This window comes from Aspergillus costaricaensis (genome assembly GCF_003184835.1).
Source record: "Aspergillus costaricaensis CBS 115574 unplaced genomic scaffold BO79scaffold_6, whole genome shotgun sequence".
Taxonomy (NCBI): Eukaryota; Fungi; Ascomycota; class Eurotiomycetes; order Eurotiales; family Aspergillaceae; genus Aspergillus; species Aspergillus costaricensis.
Genome location: NW_020291806.1, coordinates 308,065 through 326,371, shown reverse-complemented (window position 1 = coordinate 326,371; position 18,307 = coordinate 308,065). Strand labels below are relative to the sequence as shown.

At 52.1% G+C, this 18,307-nt stretch overlaps 5 protein-coding genes across 5 annotated transcripts; 3 read left to right on the top strand and 2 right to left on the bottom strand.

Moving 5' to 3' along the window:
* Positions 1-3,078: 3,078 nt before the first annotated feature.
* Positions 3,079-4,213, top strand: BO79DRAFT_189629 (uncharacterized protein; the record flags this gene model as incomplete). The annotated part of the gene is made up of 2 exons (XM_025680676.1): positions 3,079-3,709; positions 3,768-4,213. The coding sequence occupies 2 exons, from the start codon at positions 3,079-3,081 to the stop codon at positions 4,211-4,213; spliced, it is 1,077 nt and encodes a 358-aa protein (XP_025542679.1).
* Positions 4,214-5,447: 1,234 nt separating this feature from the next.
* Positions 5,448-8,454, top strand: BO79DRAFT_69896 (cell differentiation and development protein Fsr1). Its single transcript, XM_025689624.1, has 4 exons — positions 5,448-5,703; positions 5,772-6,050; positions 6,112-7,947; positions 8,003-8,454. Exons 1-4 carry the CDS (start codon positions 5,592-5,594, stop codon positions 8,260-8,262), a joined length of 2,487 nt encoding a protein of 828 aa, XP_025542678.1. The 5' UTR covers positions 5,448-5,591; the 3' UTR covers positions 8,263-8,454.
* A 461-nt stretch (positions 8,455-8,915) lies between these two features.
* On the bottom strand, positions 8,916-10,004 carry BO79DRAFT_189626 (uncharacterized protein). The gene is made up of 2 exons (XM_025680675.1): positions 9,792-10,004; positions 8,916-9,701 (listed from the first exon to the last, which is right to left on the bottom strand). Exons 1-2 carry the CDS (start codon positions 9,900-9,902, stop codon positions 9,123-9,125), a joined length of 690 nt encoding a protein of 229 aa, XP_025542677.1. The 5' UTR covers positions 9,903-10,004; the 3' UTR covers positions 8,916-9,122.
* Positions 10,005-10,202: 198 nt separating this feature from the next.
* On the top strand, positions 10,203-12,853 carry BO79DRAFT_207590 (rRNA (cytosine-C5-)-methyltransferase NOP2). The gene has a single exon (XM_025682206.1). The coding sequence runs from the start codon at positions 10,230-10,232 to the stop codon at positions 12,525-12,527; it is 2,298 nt and encodes a 765-aa protein (XP_025542676.1). The 5' UTR covers positions 10,203-10,229; the 3' UTR covers positions 12,528-12,853.
* A 476-nt stretch (positions 12,854-13,329) lies between these two features.
* On the bottom strand, positions 13,330-17,349 carry BO79DRAFT_225660 (putative MATH and UCH domain protein; the record flags this gene model as incomplete). Its single annotated transcript, XM_025683747.1, has 4 exons — positions 13,330-13,906; positions 13,962-14,709; positions 14,760-16,853; positions 16,917-17,349. The coding sequence occupies 4 exons, from the start codon at positions 17,347-17,349 to the stop codon at positions 13,330-13,332; spliced, it is 3,852 nt and encodes a 1,283-aa protein (XP_025542675.1).
* Positions 17,350-18,307: the final 958 nt, after the last annotated feature.

Below are 18,307 nucleotides of genomic sequence, written 5' to 3'. Positions count from 1 at the left end.
TTTACGGGATTTGATCGACCCATTAAGGCCATCGAACTTGCAACACGGGACGTTCCATAGGGAGAGGAAATGGTTGGATGATGCGCTCGGTTTCAAAAAAGCAATAAGAAACAATTGCATCATTACAGATGCGGCTTCTTGAGCAGCCTAAATTCGTGCATACACGAAGGTCTGGGCTCTCAGACGAATCCGTAGGCGCGCTCTGCGGGTTTCCTACGCGTCGTACTTCCTCTTCGATGGTTTCACAGAATGTTCCCAACATAGGGGTATTCGCTGGTGTTACAGCATGAAGGCCACACCAACCGTCTCTTTCACGCGGTATCAGGGAGGTATCCCTTGCGTGCGCCAGCACAACAGAGCCAGGTGTGGTTGGGAGTAACTATGCTAAGCTTTTGGTGGCTTAATGGCTTGAGCTGATACCGCTGTGTAATTAGAGACATGTTCACCACAGGTTACCCTCATCGGAGTGTATATGCCTACAGCCCCGCACGATGCCAGTTGAACTTTCGACAAGCTGTCATACCAGTGGTCTAGAAGGTTCATCGAGTCTGTTGATAGCATTTACTCCGCAACCTGAGTCTTCTCTGCAGCCCTAATGGGTTTACACCAGCTCACTAAGTACCTATATCCCATCTCTATTCAAACGTCCACCAAAGCCTATCTCGTCGGATGCCAAAGAGAATACCCTCTTCGTATGTAGACGAGACCAAATGGGCAAGCAGGTCGCAATACAAGCTGCAGGACCCGGGCAGTCAGCAATGAAACCCAAGTCACTAGGAGCATGAACCGGTGATGTCTGGTTGCATCACATTGCAGTTAACAACGAGGCCACATTAACGGCTTTTTTGGCATCATTACCCCTTCGCACCCAACAGGTTCAAGCAACAAGACTGTTCCACGCCGCAAGAAGCATCTGCTAAGGCATATAGCCTGACCGCGATAGCTGGGCCCTTGCGGTTGTAGCCTTAGTCCTCGCTGCCACGAGTGGTTATGTAATTCTCACCATTATGTCCCACAACAAAGCCGAAGCCTGACTGGTCTTCTCTGTCAAATGCCCTCCCATAGCTCAGCATTAGCATACACAAGCTGCCATTCGGACTCACGAGTTACTTATGCAGTAGGAAAGATCATAGTAGCTTCTATCCAGTTCAATGTCTTTGACTCTGCCAGTGGAGAGCTTTCAAATAGAAGCCTGCAGTACATGGTCAAGGACTGATTCCCGTCCCCGACTTAGCCTCGTATCTAAAACTAAGTGTCTTGGTTTTTCTAACGACTCTGCTGTGTTCTACGGCTTCCCTGCATCTCCAGCTGTTGCCTTCAACCTCTTTATTCAGAATTTTTTTCTCGGAGCTTGCTTCTAGGCAACCCGTCACGGTGTAGTGGAACTAGGTCAATGCATGCGGATGGTCGTGCGCAATGCTAGCAGTGCTCCATCTGCAAATTGCAGCGTGCTGCATTGAAACCAAACCAGTGAACTCGTCAGGCCAACGTGTGTCCCAGACTTGAAAACCACTGTGTACAGCGTCTTTTCCAGCTTAAATAATCTCTCGACACTCTAAGCTAATTCTCGATATTCCCGTCCCACAACTAACTCCCCGTGAGACAGCATAACTATTTCAACGCTTAGTACTGGACAGACGCTGCGGTGTCCAGAAACGCAACGCCAATTAGGTCATATGTGGCACCAATTTCTGGTATCGGTAAAAGCATACTGAACACCAATATCGCCTTCCCATTGATTTACCGCGTACTCGCTTAATTCTACAACACCAGGTCAGAGGCTACATGCTGGGTTGTATTGAGCACATCGTTTATACGCGCTTCATCGGGCCGAAAAGTGTGAGGTAGGAGTATAGAGAGTCATCCTAGGCGAATTCAGTTATACTACTGTATCAACGGTTCGAACGTCCCTCTGGTTAATAATGGTCAATAGAGCATGAGGTTCATCTATAATCACAGATCCTAACTACTGAGTTTAGAGTGTCGCAGCGGGTAATTTTAGTTTCTCGAGCTCGTTGCAGGATTGACATATGCCACCACCGAATAGATAATGAGATTCGCAGTAACTGTGATGGAACAATATAGAGGTGAACTTAGCTCAGTGGCTTCTTGACTAGCGCTGCTACTGCAAAAATGTATACTCCTTGACTTGGAATTCATCTAATCAAATAATCCTCGTAAATTGATAAGATGTGATTCACAGGGAATTACGATAGATTTTGTCCGGTTAATAGAATTTCACTACGGGTGGGTTATCCATCCGGTATTTGTTTTCTTCATCGCCAGTTTAATCCGTTCAAATATATACTTTAGCTATAACCTCTCGATGTTGCACTTCTTTATCAATTTCTGGGCGTTGAGAATAAATCGTTCCAGGGCAAGGACATGTAGTTCTCTCGTTTGACAGGATGAACTCCTGCGTCGGTAACGTTGGGGAAAACTTAGAATAGAGACTGGTTAAAACGCAGCAAAAGATGCTGCTGTAATTAATCAATGGAGCCCCAGATTCAATATTATCAAAGCGCTTGATATCATACTCCTAGATTACTGTCCTGTTTAGCAGCTTAGTAGGAGAATAAAGTCTGTTTCATCCTGTCAAAATCAGACTGGGTGTAGATTCAGTAAGCGTGTTATAATTGTAAGAATGTGAGCAATTTCTAGTATACTTCGCATGCTGGAGCTTCAGCTTGAGATTGTCCGAAAGATGTTGATGCTCAACATGAGGTCGTTCATCAGACTGTTACTATATATATATACTTAGTGCAGAACCATGTTAAATGAATGATGATGAAGACGCATAGTACTATACGAAATCTGTAGGAAAGCAATGTCAACTGTCACTAGCTCAATAGATAGGTATGTAAGTGAGCAATAACTTATTAAGTAATGCTAAAAGTTTACAAGATCCAAATCTAAATATCCAATTTACCTGCGCCGATGATTTCGATCTGATATGGTTATAGGCGGTGAATCACGGCAGTATATACTTCAATGGAGGCGTGCCGATAACCAATGTCGCGACAACTCCTGTTGAACTTACGCATGAGCCGTGTCTGTCGTGGCTAGTCATCCGCGAGAATGTCTCTTCTCGATAATGAAGAAGACGAGCATTCCGGTTACTTGCGAAATAATTCAGAGTCACCTTCGGTGATATCTTCCGTCGAACCCAAGCAACCGTTCCCGCCGCTCCCCGCCGATGACCTTGCGACAACCACACTGAGTTCGCAAAATGAGGACTACATCGAAGAAGATGACCATGATCCAACCTCACCCTCCCACGCGGATATCGATGCAGAAGACGATGCCGATTTTCAATCACAATATTCCTTAGAGGACCAAGCTTTTTCGGATGCCTCCACGGACTCGGAGGAGCAGTCACCAGAAGATGGTCTTTCTATGCATCACCCATTTCGCCAGTCCACCAGCTCCCTTCATGGGCCGAATGCGTTCGCTCCACCCTTCTACAATAGACCCCCTACTCCGCTCCCCCCGTCTCCATCATTGACCTCCCTTCTCCGACCGCCGTTCTCCACGACTACTTCTCGACCTACCACCCCTGACAGCTCGGATGTGGAAACACCGAATGACACAGAGGCTGCCGTTGCGAAATCCGCCCGTCGCGCAACGACTGTTCCAAGAGCCAGTCCGAAGGTGCCGACGTACGAATACTATGGATTCGTCCTGTATCTTGCTTCTTCTTTAGCCTTCCGTAAGTTGTTGTCCAGCGCGCACTCTGCACAGACGTGCTAACACTTTCTGACACGCAGTGATCTACATCCTTTGGTCCTACCTGCCGTCCCCGTTTCTACACCAGCTTGGAATATACTATTACCCGAATCGGTGGTGGTCGTTAGCGTTTCCCTCATGGCTGGTCATGTCCATCATCTACATATACGTTGCCCTGGCGTCATATAACACGGGGTACCTGACGCTACCGATGAATAGCATGGAGAATATTGTGGATGAGGTGGCCAATGTGGCCGTCATTGATGGCAAGGGCAGGCGACGACCCGGTGGAGCTGCGAAGATGAGGCCTGGCGCGACATCGTATCAAATTATGGGGCCGCAGAACCGAAAGGTCAACTGGAAAGAGATATGGAGCGAAGGGACGGATGCTGTGCTGGATGTGCCCGTGGGTGGAGTCTGCGAGGTTCTCTATGGACAGGAGCGCGATGATGATGAGCTGTTTGAAGAGACGCCTAATATTTCATAGACCATAATCTTTAATTTCCAGATAGACTTTATCATGTGAATAACATACAAACACTGGATCTGGATGATACCATGAATCGAGATCCGTTATCCCCTGATCGGCATCTTATCTCCACGTGATGTATTGAGTGCAAGAGAGAGAGAGAGAGATCTTGTAGTAAATGACACCAGGGGAATTGACTTCGTGACCAACAAGAAGCTTATTCTGGAATATAAGTGCCTTGGGAATAAGAGCATGTCAACAAATTATTCCCGTAGACAACACAGCAGAGGTACCCAAAGAAGGTTTCGGTATGTGGGCTGAATGAACAATTAATTGCCCACAAGGCTCATGACAAGTGCCGTGCCACCCTGGCAGCATTCCGCCCGGCAATGGCTGGTTGAAACAAAAGAAAAAAGAAAAAAGAAAAAATAGAAAACCATAAAAATAGCGACACGTTGTGCTTACATGGCCCATCTAAGTACTACTACTGTACTATCTGCCAGGCTAAAAACCAATTCGAGACCCGACATCCCATCCTGATTGGTGGGTAAGACGGGATTGAGTGCCTGAGGTATTGAACTGGACGGAGTACTGTTGGATCTATCCATTATCTACTTATCATTTAGCTGTCCAGCGCTACTACTACTAAGAAGTAAGTAGCTGAAGTGGAGGTTGTCGTCAGGTACATGCGACAACCGGGACCTGATTAATTACTTTTTCCCTCTCAACCCCATATTTGCAATTTGTATGACACAAGGGTGAGAGAAAATCCATGCATGCCCTTCATCTCCCAAATGAAATGAAGTGAATGCAAAGTGTCATGCATTGACCCTGACCGCATCTTAATACTAAGTGAAGAAGAGAGTAAAATTGGGGGTTGGGAAGGGAAGACCAGCTCGCCCAGCGCTAAAAGCGGTTACGGCCGCGTGGGCGCCTACAGAGCCAACGAAAGCTCAGCGGGCGGCGGTGGCTTTCCCCGACCTCAACTGCGAGGAGAGAACGCGCACCCAGTCACTCCGATCGTCTCGGGGGCTCAAGCTTGCATCGCTGACCGTCTCCTTTCCCCCCCCCCTGCACGCTCCATTTCCGAGTCCCCCAAAAAATTAATCGGGTCCTTTACTGCCCTCTTGAAATTTATTTCCATTGTTTGTTTTTCCTCCCCCTCGGCGTTGACACGGCCTGGAACTTCGCTTCCTGCCGTTGTCGCCCCGTTCCCTCCACCTGTGGGCTTACACGGAGAACAAACACTCGGCTGCGATTCCAGAAGATCACCACACCTCGCCCTTTTCCATTGGGAACAGCGCCTTCCTGATCCTCCCTCTGGCGACTTCGTGAGCTACGCTGCTCGGTCGCTACGAATTCCACTCCTTTCATCCTCTCCCATTGTCGATTTTGCATGGCTTGGCAGTCTCCCTCGGCCATGGCTGGGGGCGGAGGGTACGTCGGCCCTGGGGGTGATGGGTCTTCTAACGGCGGGCATCCCCAGGGGACGGAGTACACCCTGCAAGGTGGGTACCAAGTGATAGATCTCGACGGTCGTGGGGAGAGGCTAATTGCTTTTTCGGTTCGTTTCTAGGTGTGATGCGCTTTCTGCAGACAGAGTGGCACCGGCACGAGCGTGACCGCAATGCTTGGGAGATCGAACGCGCGGAAATGAAGTCTCGCATCGGAAAGCTAGAGGGTGATGTTCGTACGAGTAAACGTTTACATGAATCATTGGGGAAGCACGTCAGGTTGCTCGAGGCCGCCTTGAAGAAGGAGCGCGAGAAGGTCAAGAAGCTCAGCAACAATGAGAAGGTTGAGGACACTAGGGATCCGAAAGAGATTGCCAAGGAAAGCATCAACTCTCTGAAAGGTGAGTCTATTATTGGTTTACGGAGTGGTGATGTCGTATCGGTGTACTGATTGCTGTCTAGCCCAACGCCCCAAGCCTCATACGGGACCCAGCGAAGTCGATGTGAACCTTGAGAACGAACACGAATATCGCCAAGAGAACGAGCGGGAGAAGTCGCGGTTGTACCTTTCGAAGTGCTCTCAGGAAGTTGCCTATCATGTCATTCCTTCGTCACACCCTCCTCCGGAACTCGGCGAGCACGATCTCCCAAATCACATCTACGGCAACCAACAGCTGTCTCAGCAGAGCCTGGAGGAGGCATACCTCCAGCAGCAACGCCAGAAACAGCACCAGCAGCAGCAAGCACAAGCGAACGATATGATGGCGCGAGAGGTGGCGCTTCAGAACCACCAACCCGTCATTACACACTACGCAGATAACGCGGCCATGTCTCGCGCACAGAATCAATTTGGTTTCCCACCTGCGACCAGGGAAGCGATGGAGAGACGACCCCTCGAGCCACAACAAACCCCGCTTACCGCGATCGATAATAGAAAGCAGGCTCTCGGCAACTCGCTGATGGATGAGCGCGCCGGTCAGGGGGACCAGGCATATGATGGATATGGCTCACAATCGGCGGCTAAGGATGCCAAGCAACAGCGAATGGAAGAGCAAGGTGATGATGCAGATGGCTGGAACTTCGACGAGCCGGCCGAACCAGCACCGCAGGCGGAACAGGTACCACCGCACCGGCCTGATGTGGATGCTTTCCCGAATGCAAACTTTGTCAGTTCCAAGTCTCCGCAGCGGTCCGGATCTCTCTCGCATCGGCGGAAAAGTTCCGGCGCCAGAAGGAAGAGTGATGGTGCCGTTGACCTTGCAGCCGGCCCCAAGCCAGATCCGACCTTCAAAGTTCGGTTCGCCCTTCGCGGCCATTTGGATGTCGTCCGTTCGGTGATTTTCACGGGCGGCGGCAGCCCTTCGGAGCCGGAAATTTGTACATGCAGTGATGATGGAACGATCAAACGATGGATTATACCCGCCACTTATGGCACCTTTGGCGCAAGCTCGAGTGACCTGGACATTACCAGCTATTTCACTCACCGTGGACATGTGGGGGCTGTGACTGCGCTGGCGGCATGCTCTCCGCAGAACTTCTCCAATGGAGGCCGTGCGCTCGGGGACGGCTGGGTTTTCTCAGGTGGACAAGATACCAGCGTTCGAGTGTGGGAACGTGGACGTGTTGACCCGAAGGCGACTCTTGATGGCCATACGGACGCCGTTTGGGGTCTCTGTGTTCTACCTGGAACCGCAGGCTCTGTGTTAGGTGAGTCCAGCAGCCATTACGGTGGCCCCGATCGTATCCTACTCGCATCCGGTGGTGCGGACGGCCGTATCATCATATGGGCTGTTAGTGCGCCCCCGCAGCTTTCTTCCCCTCAAGCAGGGTCTCGACGCGCTGGTGGTAGCCGGAGAGCCAACTCGATCTCTTCCGGCTCCAACTTCCCCTCGTCACCGCAACCCAGCACGGCGACTACCACGCCATTCCACTATAGTATGGTTCGCCAGATTGTTCGGACCGAGTCTCCCTCCCCAACGTGCATTAGCCCGTTGTCGCTTGCAGGTATCAACTTTGTTGTGTCCTACACCGACGCCTCCATCCTTGTGTATGACACAAGGACTGGCGAGGAAATTGTGGGCATGGCGAGTCTGGAGACATACGATGGCACGCCTTCGACGGGCGTTAACTCTGTTGTCGCCACTACAGTCGGATTTGATGGTTCGGCAGGACTTGACCCCAGTCGGACAATGGGCGAAGAAGAAGTCGTCCATGGTGCGACTGGCTCCAGTGGTGTCGAAGGCGTAATTATTAGTGGATACGAAGACCGCTACATTCGCTTCTTCGATGCTAACAGCGGTATGTTTCACCAAGCTTTCCTTAGCTATTTCGTATACTAATGGTCTATGTTTAGGCCAATGCACATACACGATGTTGGCCCATCCATCGGCGATTGCCTCGCTTTCGCTATCTCCAGATGGACGTGAGCTAGTCTCTGCGGGTCATGACGCCAGCTTGCGGTTCTGGAACCTCGAGAAGCGGAGTTGCACTCAAGAAATCACGAGTCACCGGTTGATGCGTGGTGAAGGAGTGTGTGCCGCCGTCTGGAGCCGCGATGGCCGCTGGGTCGTCAGTGGAGGTGGTGACGGGGTTGTCAAGGTGTTCTCGAGATAGCGAGACCCCTTTGCTGATGTATGTTTCTTTCTTTCGACAGCTGATTCTTCCTTTTCCTACGGCATGTTCTTCGCACGCATGAGATGGATGAGCGCTTGGCCGATTCTCGAGCATTTGCAACGGTGTCAATCTACCTGGCATATGTTCCTTTCTACTCCTGTGGTTATAGTTTCTTTACTCTTCTACCCTTCTATTGACAATCAGCTGCTTTGTTCGCCCAGCCCTGCCTGATGGTACGAGCTTATGTTTTTCATACCTCCTTTTATTTCCTTAGCCCCGTCCTTGACTCACATACCCCACGCGGACTCGAAGGGGGGATATAATGTGTGCTTTTATACTCCGTGACGTTCAACCGCTGTCTGCCACACGTCTGCAAGGTGTCTTTATAACACGACATTTTCGATACCAGCGAATTTCTTGGTGTGTTTCCATATGAATAGGATTTGCGGACCGTGTGGTCGCCTTTCTTGAATGTCTTGATATCCCTGGTCCCCAGTACATGGGGGGTGCTGTGGATGAACGCTGTATGATGATCTCCTTGCCCTGTCCTTTAGAGCCTTTCGCACCAGCCTGTACATTGCCTGATTTCTGCCCCAATTATTCTCGAACCCGTTTGCGAACTAGGGTACCTAAGCCTGAAGTATAGATGTATTCAAAGTCGCTGAGAATTGGTCTACCCTTAACCTGTACAATATTCCAATCCACATATTCCACCCCAATGCAATCTCACACATAGTAATAAGTCACGCCACACATCCAAATCAATGTCAGATAATTCCATGACAAGGTATCATATCACAATATACACACCTACCCACCATTAAGCACCCCGCGCTCCCAACGTAATATTAAATAACAACTCATTGCTTCTCCCAAGCCCCCTTAAACACCCCTCTCAACCTCCTCGCCTCCTCACTATCCTTCAACCTCTGCTCCAAGAACCCCTGCAAATCATCCCAAAACGCCTCCGTCCTCAATACCTCCTCCCCACTCGGCCCAACCGCCGCCTTAGGCACACCACCAGCAGCAGCAGCGGCAGCAGCAGCATTCCCATCTCCCTCTCCACCCTCCACAACCTTCGCCCCTCCCATAATCATCACCCCAAACTCCACCTCCTTGCCCCCCGCCAACATCTCCGGCTCATCAGCCAACAACTCCGCAATCGTCTTCCCCGTCACCGGCTTCCGCTTATACAGAATCTTGATCTTCTCCAATGACACCTTTCCGTCCTGTGCGTCAACCACCCGTTCCTGAACTGCGTCTTTGATGTCCTGCACCGAGGTCGTGGTGATGGGTGCGTTGGGCAAGGTGAATTCGAATGCGGGGTTGCGTGCGCTCTTCACGTGTACGGTTATGGATTTCGAGGAGCCCGGGGCTTGCGTCCGTTGCACTTTCTTGGGCATTTCGGGGTGAGGGGCGCTGAGGCGGGGGAGGAGGTACTGTTTGTTTTATTGTTAGATTTAGGGGTTATGCGGGTCCGAGTGGGAGAGTATAGGGAAGAGGAGGGGGGCAGGATGGGATGCACGTACAGGGACGCGAGGTCCGACTCGCTCTTCGTCGAGGACATAGTCTGCTCGGAGCTTGATGGGGCGGGAGTCGAGCGATGAGAGGAAGGATTTGATGAAGGCGACTTCGGACATTTTTGCGGTTTTATTTAATATAGGTGGCTGAGGCAGGTTGTATGTCGAGCGAGAAAGTGTATAGGTGGGGTGAGGTAGATGAGATAGAGACAGTCAATATGGATGCGGCATGTGGTACTGCCATTACCCAATTGGGCGGTAGCTGAAGCCCATCCCTCTGACTGCATTGGGTGCCTCAGGCTACAATACTTACCGCCTTGCGGGACTGTTTCTGCCGGCGCCAACCGCCCGCAGAAAAAAAAGTAACGAAAGAAAAAAGTTTGGATTCTCCGCTTCAGACTCCAGTTATCCAACTTTCACCACCCTTTTCCCATTCACATTTTCATTATGGGTGTCGGTCGTCGTATGAAGAAGCAGGGCCCTCCGGCCCCGCTGGATGAGTCTAAGATCACCATCTACAAGAAGCGCAAGGCTGGTGAGCCCGAGTCGAAGCCCGAGACGGGAAAGAAGCGGAGAAGATCTGATGCCGATGAGGAGAAGGTCGCGAAGCCCGCCGTTAAGAAGAAGGCCAATGGCGCTGTTAATGGCAAGGCGACCAAGGCTGAGGCTAAGCCTAAGGCTGAATCCAAGCCCAAGGCTAAGGCCGTCGAGAAGAAGCCGCAGTTCATGGACTCCGACGATGAGGACGACGATGAGGAAATGTCTGGTATTGAGGAGATGGATGCCGATGAGTTCGACGATCTGGACGGTATCAGCGATGGCTCGATGGATAGCCAGGAGGAGGACAACGACTCGTTCGTCGATTCCGACGATGATGACCACCCTCGCGAAACTATGTTCTCCGACGACGAAGACCTCTCCGACGCTGAAGAAAAGCTGACCGCTGCCAACATCGAGGGTTTGTCGCGCAAGCTGGACCTGCAGAGACAGGAAGACGAGGAGGAGGCCGAGCGCGAAATGAAGGAATCCGCCATGCAGACCAACATCGCTGGTGACCGTCCCGATGTCTTTGGCGACGCCGAGGGCACTCAGCCCGGCCTGGCTCCCGATCTCCAGCTGCTCCGTACCAGAATTACCGACACCATCCGTATCCTGGGTGATCTGAAGACCCTCGGTGCCCCCGGCAAGTCTCGTACCGATTACACCCAGCTGCTCATCGCCGACATCTGCACCTACTACGGCTACACCCCCTACCTAGCCGAAAAGCTCTTCAACCTCTTCACCCCCATGGAAGCCTTCGCCTTCTTCGAAGCCAACGAAACCCCCCGTCCCGTCGTCATCCGTACAAACACCCTCCGCACCAACCGTCGTTCTCTCGCCCAGGCGCTCATCAACCGTGGTGTCGTGCTCGAGCCCGTTGGCAAGTGGTCCAAGGTCGGTCTCCAGGTCTTCGAATCTGCCGTTCCCCTCGGTGCCACCCCCGAATACTTGGCCGGTCACTACATCATCCAAGCCGCCTCTTCTTTCCTCCCCGTCATGGCCCTCGCCCCGCAACCCAACGAGCGTGTTCTCGATATGGCCTCCGCCCCCGGTGGTAAGACCACCTACATCTCCGCCCTGATGCGCAACACCGGCTGCGTCATCGCCAACGATGCCAGCAAGCCCCGTGCCAAGGGTCTGATCGGTAACATCCACCGTCTGGGCTGCAAGAACACCATCGTGACCAACATGGATGCCCGCACCGCCTTCCCCAAGGCCATGGGTGGTTTCGACCGTGTCCTTCTCGATGCCCCCTGCACCGGTACCGGTGTCATTTCTAAGGATCCCGGCGTCAAGACCTCCAAGAACGAGCGCGACTTCCTCGCCATCCCCCACATGCAGCGCCAGCTTCTCCTCGCCGCCATCGACTCCGTCGACCACGCCTCCAAGACCGGCGGCTACATCGTCTACTCCACCTGCAGTGTCACCGTTGAAGAGAACGAAGCCGTCGTGCAGTACGTCCTGCGCAAGCGCCCCAACGTCAAGCTCGTCGACACCGGCCTCGGCGACTTCGGCAGCCCCGGTATGACCAGCTACATGGGCAAGCACTTCGACCCCAAGATGACCCTCACGAGACGCTACTTCCCCCACCGCGAGAACGTCGACGGTTTCTTCGTCTGCAAGCTCAAGAAGACCGCCGCCTCCCCTACCCCCAAGCCTGGCGATGCCGCTGCCGCTGCCGCTACCTCTACCGATGGCACCTCCGCCAAGAAGTCCAAGACCCCCTCCGTCGCCTCCACCACCACCGATGACGACGAACCCATCGACAAGACCCCCATCACCGACGAAGACGGCATGGTCATCGAAACCGAAGGCGGCAGCTTCGGTCCCTTCGAAGAGGACGAGGAAGACGCTGCCCGTATCGCCCGCGCCGAGCGCAACCGTCTCCGCCGTAAGGGTCTGAACCCTAAGGCTGTTCTGAACAAGCCCGCCAAGACCAAGTCCAAGGACGAGTCCTCCGACTCTCCCGCTGCCGAGAAGAAGACCGAGGAAAAGAAGGAGAAGGAGACCCCTAAGAAGGAATCAAAGGAAGAGAAGCCCAAGCCCAAGTCCAAGACTGAGTCCCCCAAGCCCGCCACCAAAACCAAGACAGACACAGAACCCTCCACCACGACAAAGAAGCAGCAACAAAAACCCACCACTACTGCGCAAGAACCCACAGAGAAGAAGACGAAGAAGACCGCTAAGAAGACAAGCAAGAAATGAGTAACCCATTTTCTGCTCTCTTGATTGACTCTTTACTTCCCCTTCTTGTAATCTAACTCATGAGGTGATTGTTGTTGTTGATGTTCATGGTTTGACATAAAAAGCATTTATTTGTCTTGTTATTGTCTTGTCTTGTCTTGTTGGTTCTGTACGGGCGGCGCATGCATATGTTTCTTTATATTTCTCTTTTCTTTTTCTATTTTATTTTTGGTATGATGATGATGATGATGGTGGTAGATAGATAGATAGCTTCGTTCTTCTACTTGGGCTGAGTGAGTGAGTGAGTTGAGTCGAGTCGAGTCAATAGATACCATTATTTTCTTCTTTTATTTTGGTCATTCGTAGTTGTTTGGTAGGGTTGGATTTGTAGTATGGTTGGGTGTTGTAGATGAGAGTGGTAAGTAGGTGGGGGGAAGATTACTAGGCTGCGTGCATTTGGGTAGGATAGGGATGGGGTACGTTCATTGAGGTGATATTCATACTAGTAGCCGAGTGTTCGCTGTGATCATGGTACTTTGTCTACAATAAATTTACTCTGAGATTGTAAGGTTTAACTGCAAATTCTTGATTGCTTTAACTTCAATAAAATAAAACAGATAGTATAATCAAGTCTAAACTCCAAATCTGCTGACAACATCATGTCTAATATCAACCAAACCAATCACTCCGGTCTTTGCAACATCCTGGGTATGATGAATTCTTCAATGCAATATTAACTGTAACCAAATGCAGCGGGGACGCGTATCTCTATTTCCCCTTTGTCCTGTAACGAAGTTGGGAAGAGGGCAGGCAGACGGGCTCTTCATGTGCGGTAGATCTTGACCACGCTGATGATGTTCTTCCGGCAGATGGGACAGAGATCGACCTGGCGAGCGCAGGTCACGCAGGCACAAACATGCCCACAGTCATAGAACAAGGCGTCTTGCTCTTCTCCGTAACAGATCTGACACAGATCCATTTCTTCATCGGCTACCTCCCAGTAGCTGATGCCCTTGCCGTGACGTTTGCCGTCCTTGTACCCGCCGACATACTTGTTGCCTGTCTTGCGCTCGACGTACGTGCCCTGTCCGTGACAAATGCCGTCGAACCAGTCACCGTCGTACGTGTCCCCGGTCGGATACTCCATGAAGCCGGTTCCATGGCGCTTGCCTAGCACGAAATCTCCGACGTAGGTTGCGGCAAGGTCAGAGATGTGCTTGCCCTTGCCGTGGAAGTGACCCTTGTTGAATTCCCCACTGTAGTAGTCGTTCGTGAATGACGCATCAATGGTCTTGAAGCCAGTGAAGGCACGCGTGGGGTGGTTGCGAGAGTCAGCCCACAGATAGCGGACTAGCTGATCGGGATTGCCGAAGAGACCGGCCACGTTGAGCTGCAATCGTCTATAGAGGTAGAGGTTAGTCTGGGAGCAATTACACGAGGATAGGTTAGGCTTACCTGTCTTTGTTCAACTTGTCACCCACAATAAAGCAGGTACCATCGGGAACATAAACCTCGAATGTCTCGCCCGAAGCCATGGTAGTCACGGTGGTTCCATCCACACGTTGCCAGATCTGGAAATCCTTCATTGGCGGCATCTTGAGATGTCTCCGGACGGCATTCTTGATGTTCTCTTCCTTCTTCGAGAAGAAGGATCCCACTGTGCGCAAGGCCTGCGCTTCCACATCGAACCTTTGGATGAAGTAGTACACGTGGTCTACTGGCTGGGGGACCTCCGGCTCGATTGACGGAGCAGGAATGTCCGCAGCTGTGCTAGCCTGAGTCTCAGGCTCAGCTGGTACCGCTTGACCGGGCTCCTGAGTGACCGGGGGAGCTGCATCAGGGACTCGGTCGGTATCCATCTGCTGGAGATCTTCCGCGATAATGGCAGCAATAACTGCATCGTTCTCGGAGTCTCCAGTAGTAGGCGCACGCGTGCCGCTCGAGTCCGTAGTCACAGGATCCTGAGGGACAATTTCGATGTGTGAAACATTCACAGCGTTGGTGATTGTCGCACCCCCAGTTGCACTGATGCTGTTCTCCGGTACAGTTCCCGATGAGCTCGCGCGGGCAGCTTCACCTTCGGGAAGAGGCAGTCTATCTTCCGAGGATTCTGAACCGGCGCGTTCAACCACGGCTTCCTCAGGCTTGGCCTGAATCGAAATCGCCTGTGGTGGATCCGCTATGGCGAAGAATTTGGCGTTCTCTGCTCTTTAATTAGTAACGTGTATAATACGTAAGGGAGAAGATACATACCATCAGAGACAACCTGCATCCAGAAACGGACCGTCTTCAGCGGAAAGTCCAAGGTGCTCGTCAGGTCGGAGATACGAGCAAATGCAAGGGTAGGCCCGAACTGGTCACGAGTGTGACCGATCTGCCACAGCCGGACATGCTCGGCACAAGTGCTCTCGCTAGACTTGGCAGATGCCCACATGGCAATCTTCTTTCGGAGATCAACATAGTTGGACGAGCGGGGCACAGTCAGATACATGACACCGTTTTCCAACTTGGCCTGTGACATCAAATCATACGTATCGAACAAGCTGCCCAGTTGATCGTACTTCGGCAGCGAGTAGACCTCCACGTTGATCTCATCCTTGTCGCACTTGTCATCCAATTGCACCGGAGGGATGCCCGTTTCATAGTACTCTTTCAGACTCGCGGGCACGTCCCATGGACCTTGCGGGCCAGGCAAGAACTCCTGAACGACATCACTGCGGATGTACATCACGGCAATGGCAACATCATGGCCGGTCTTGTGGTCCACCTTCTGGGAGGCGTCCAGACCGAGGTGAGGGCCCAAGGCGGTCTTCCGAGTCAAGCATTCGACACGGTTATCACTGCCATCATCGAAAGCGAGCCATCTGGTTCCGGGGCCTCCCGGTCGCAGAATACTGAAGAATTTGCCAGACGTACGCCGACCACGGTGAACGATGTAGCCGTAGAGGACGTATTTGCCTTCCTGGCCATCCAGCAGCCATGGCGTCAAGTCCAGCTCCTCATCCAGATCAACTCGGTTGTAGAGCAGTCGCCATTGCCGAGCAGCCTTGTCCAGCTTCTGACGACCCAACTCCAAGTGAAGCACAGGGGGAAGCACCCAGCGTCCGGGCTTGGCACTCAAGTACCAGCTGAAGGCTTCACTGGTTGTCTTGACTTGGTCAGCCGGCACACAAATTCGGGAGTTGTAGTCCTTCGGGACAGTATTGATCACATCCTGAGTCTGCGCTTCGCTGGGAAGCGACTCGATTGACGGGCTGTCGAACAGCCTGGCCAATTCCTGCCCCGCGTCTGTGCCTGCCAGTTCGATTTCGAGCGTGCGGCGTAAACGTTCCCAGAACTCGCACACATCGCCGGAGTATTCGTGCAGGTTACGCAAGGTCGAGGTGATCATGTCCGTATCCACATACTGCAGCGATTGGCCCCGGGAGCGCAGTTGCCACAGGAACTTTTGTAGGGCATCGCAGAGCGGCTTCGGCTTGACATCGCAGCTGGTCAGATGCTCCAAGACATTGGCCTTCTGGATGATCTTGCAAAAAGGCGCCATATGCACCCAGGTGGCCAGCCCAGCTACCTCGGCACTGTGATTGATGACGGAGTCACCCAACGGCCGATAGCCCGTGAGACTCAGGCTATCCCACGTCGGCTCGGTGTCACTAGCATGCCACCAGAGGGAGCGGGTGGGGTCGTCGACAATGCGGATATACGCATCAAACGCCAGGGTATCGTTGCGGAGAAGCGCCTGACGCTGGCCTCGCTGGCGGCGGTGGATCTGGTCCCAGGGACCGTGGAAGTTGGTCCAGCCCCAGTCCAGGTTGTGGGGGTTGAACTGATGGCACGAGGACTGCATCCAGCCCGTCCGCGGCTCCTCGGGGTTATACAGAATGACGCCAATTTGAGCCGACACCCGCCAGGACTTGGTGCCGGTCGATTCTGCCTGATGAGCGGCAGCGGGGTACTGGGCCTTGAAAGCCTCCAACCAACTTGCGGAATCGTTGGTCTGAGCGAACTTCATGTCAACGTCGGGTGCATTGACATCCAGGGCTGCATCAGCCGGGCCGTGCATCACCTTGAACTCGGTCTCGGGCAGATTCTTGTCCGGAGGCGGCATGGTCGGAGAGCACTCGATGTAGATACTGAGAGAATTGACGTTGTTCCCCCGAGGGAAGAACTTGATGGTCCACCAATAACCGCCCATGTAGGCGGGCGGAGAACGCATGATCTTGACGCGGTTGGGGGCGTCTGGGGTGCCTCGCACGCCCTTGATCTTCCATGTCATGCGGGCCTTCTCCGCCGGGCGGTATTCGGGGTCATCCAGATCGGGGTGGAAGTTCTTCTCCCAGTAGTCATCTGATCTTGTCAGCTATCATAGTCCTGGATCAGATCCGGCGGAAATTGCTTGTGTGAGCTTACACTCGTAGGCGCTGTAGTCGCCATCCGCCGCCGATTCGATTTCCTTCATCTCTGCCTCATCGGGAATCGACAGATCCTCCTCGATATCGGCCCAGTAGGCATGTTCCAGCTCCGGTTGGGGGGGCTGAATCACCGGAACGGGGTCTGCTTGCACCGGAGGCGGGATATCATCTCGAGGTGCCTCATCCTGAATCTCGACTGGGGGTGAATTCGATGATAGGGGTTCTAAGGGGATGCTTGTTGTGATGGGGTCTGTGGCAGGGACTGCCAAATCATCTGTGGCCGCCTCGATGGTGACGGTGGTTTCCCTAACCGACTCAGGGGGGTCTTGAGTGCTGAGTGTGATGGGTGGTTGTTGTTGTTGTTGTTGTTGTTGTTGTTGTTGCTGCTGCTGCTGCTCCACATTGGAGCCAGAATCCGGAGAGGCATCCATTGTGCAAATAGAAAGAAAGAAAGAAAAGCAGACAGACAACGAAGACAACTAACTTAGCAGAGAAGACAACCGACACAGTTCAGATGAAAAGAGAGGACAGTTGCAAAGCAGCAGCAAATAAGCCGACCAACCGGTAGGCTGACAGAGCCGCAGGTGAGAAGAGCCAAAGAAGAGAGCAACACGAGTAGCCTTGGCAGCCAGGCTCTTGAATGCAAGTGAGACTGATCTAGGCAAAACCACACATTCAGATGCTGCTGTGGAGGGGAAAAGAAGAAGAAGAAGAAGAAGAAGAAGAAAAAAGAGAGAGATGAATGAGATTCTCCTCACAATCAGCAAGGGAGGGTGGGGATGGAGGGGAAGCAAGAAACTCAAGGTGGCAGAAGAGAAATAAAAATAAGACAGATCACAGCAGAAGAGCAATAGCGAGCAATGACAAGCCAGATAAAAGCACGACAGCCCAACGAACAAGTAGTAACTGTTAACCAACGAAGCAATGAAAGTCTAGAAGGTCGGGCGATAAGAATAGGCAACTGGGCTTATCAGCACCAGTAGAACGAGTCTAGTAGTACTTTTAGTGAGGGAAACTGGGGTAACCCTAGGCCCAGAGCGGTAAACCCAAGGAACAATCGGCGAGGGTGGATAGAAGGGGGGTAGTCTATAATATAAATATATATATATATATATATATATATATAGATCGGGCGGGAAGTGGGAGTGATAGAGAGGATGAAGATAAGGAAAAAGAGAGAAGTTGAGATGAGAAAGGAAGAAAAAAAGAGATGGAGAGGGGAAGAAAGAAAGACAACTTCCTCGAAACGAAAGAAGAAAAGCAAAAAAAATATTGAGAGAAATTAAAAAAGAAGAATTGATGGGGATTGGGAGAAAAAAGAAAGGAAATGCAGCATAGAAATGGGGGAAAAAAAAAGAAAAAGGATGAGGCGGCAATGCAGCCCAGGAC

Bases quoted from the DNA above. Each gene is read 5' to 3' on its own strand.
- BO79DRAFT_207590 (XM_025682206.1), top strand. From the start codon at position 10,230: ATGGGTGTCGGTCGTCGTATGAAGAAGCAGGGCCCTCCGGCCCCGCTG.
- BO79DRAFT_69896 (XM_025689624.1), top strand. From the start codon at position 5,592: ATGGCTTGGCAGTCTCCCTCGGCCATGGCTGGGGGCGGAGGGTACGTC. The intron at 6,051-6,111 runs GTGAGTCTATTA...ATTGCTGTCTAG, and splicing joins AAGCATCAACTCTCTGAAAG to CCCAACGCCCCAAGCCTCAT. The intron at 7,948-8,002 runs GTATGTTTCACC...GTCTATGTTTAG, and splicing joins CTTCTTCGATGCTAACAGCG to GCCAATGCACATACACGATG.
- BO79DRAFT_189626 (XM_025680675.1), bottom strand. From the start codon at position 9,902: ATGTCCGAAGTCGCCTTCATCAAATCCTTCCTCTCATCGCTCGACTCC. The intron at 9,702-9,791 runs GTACGTGCATCC...TAAAACAAACAG, and splicing joins GAGTCGGACCTCGCGTCCCT to TACCTCCTCCCCCGCCTCAG.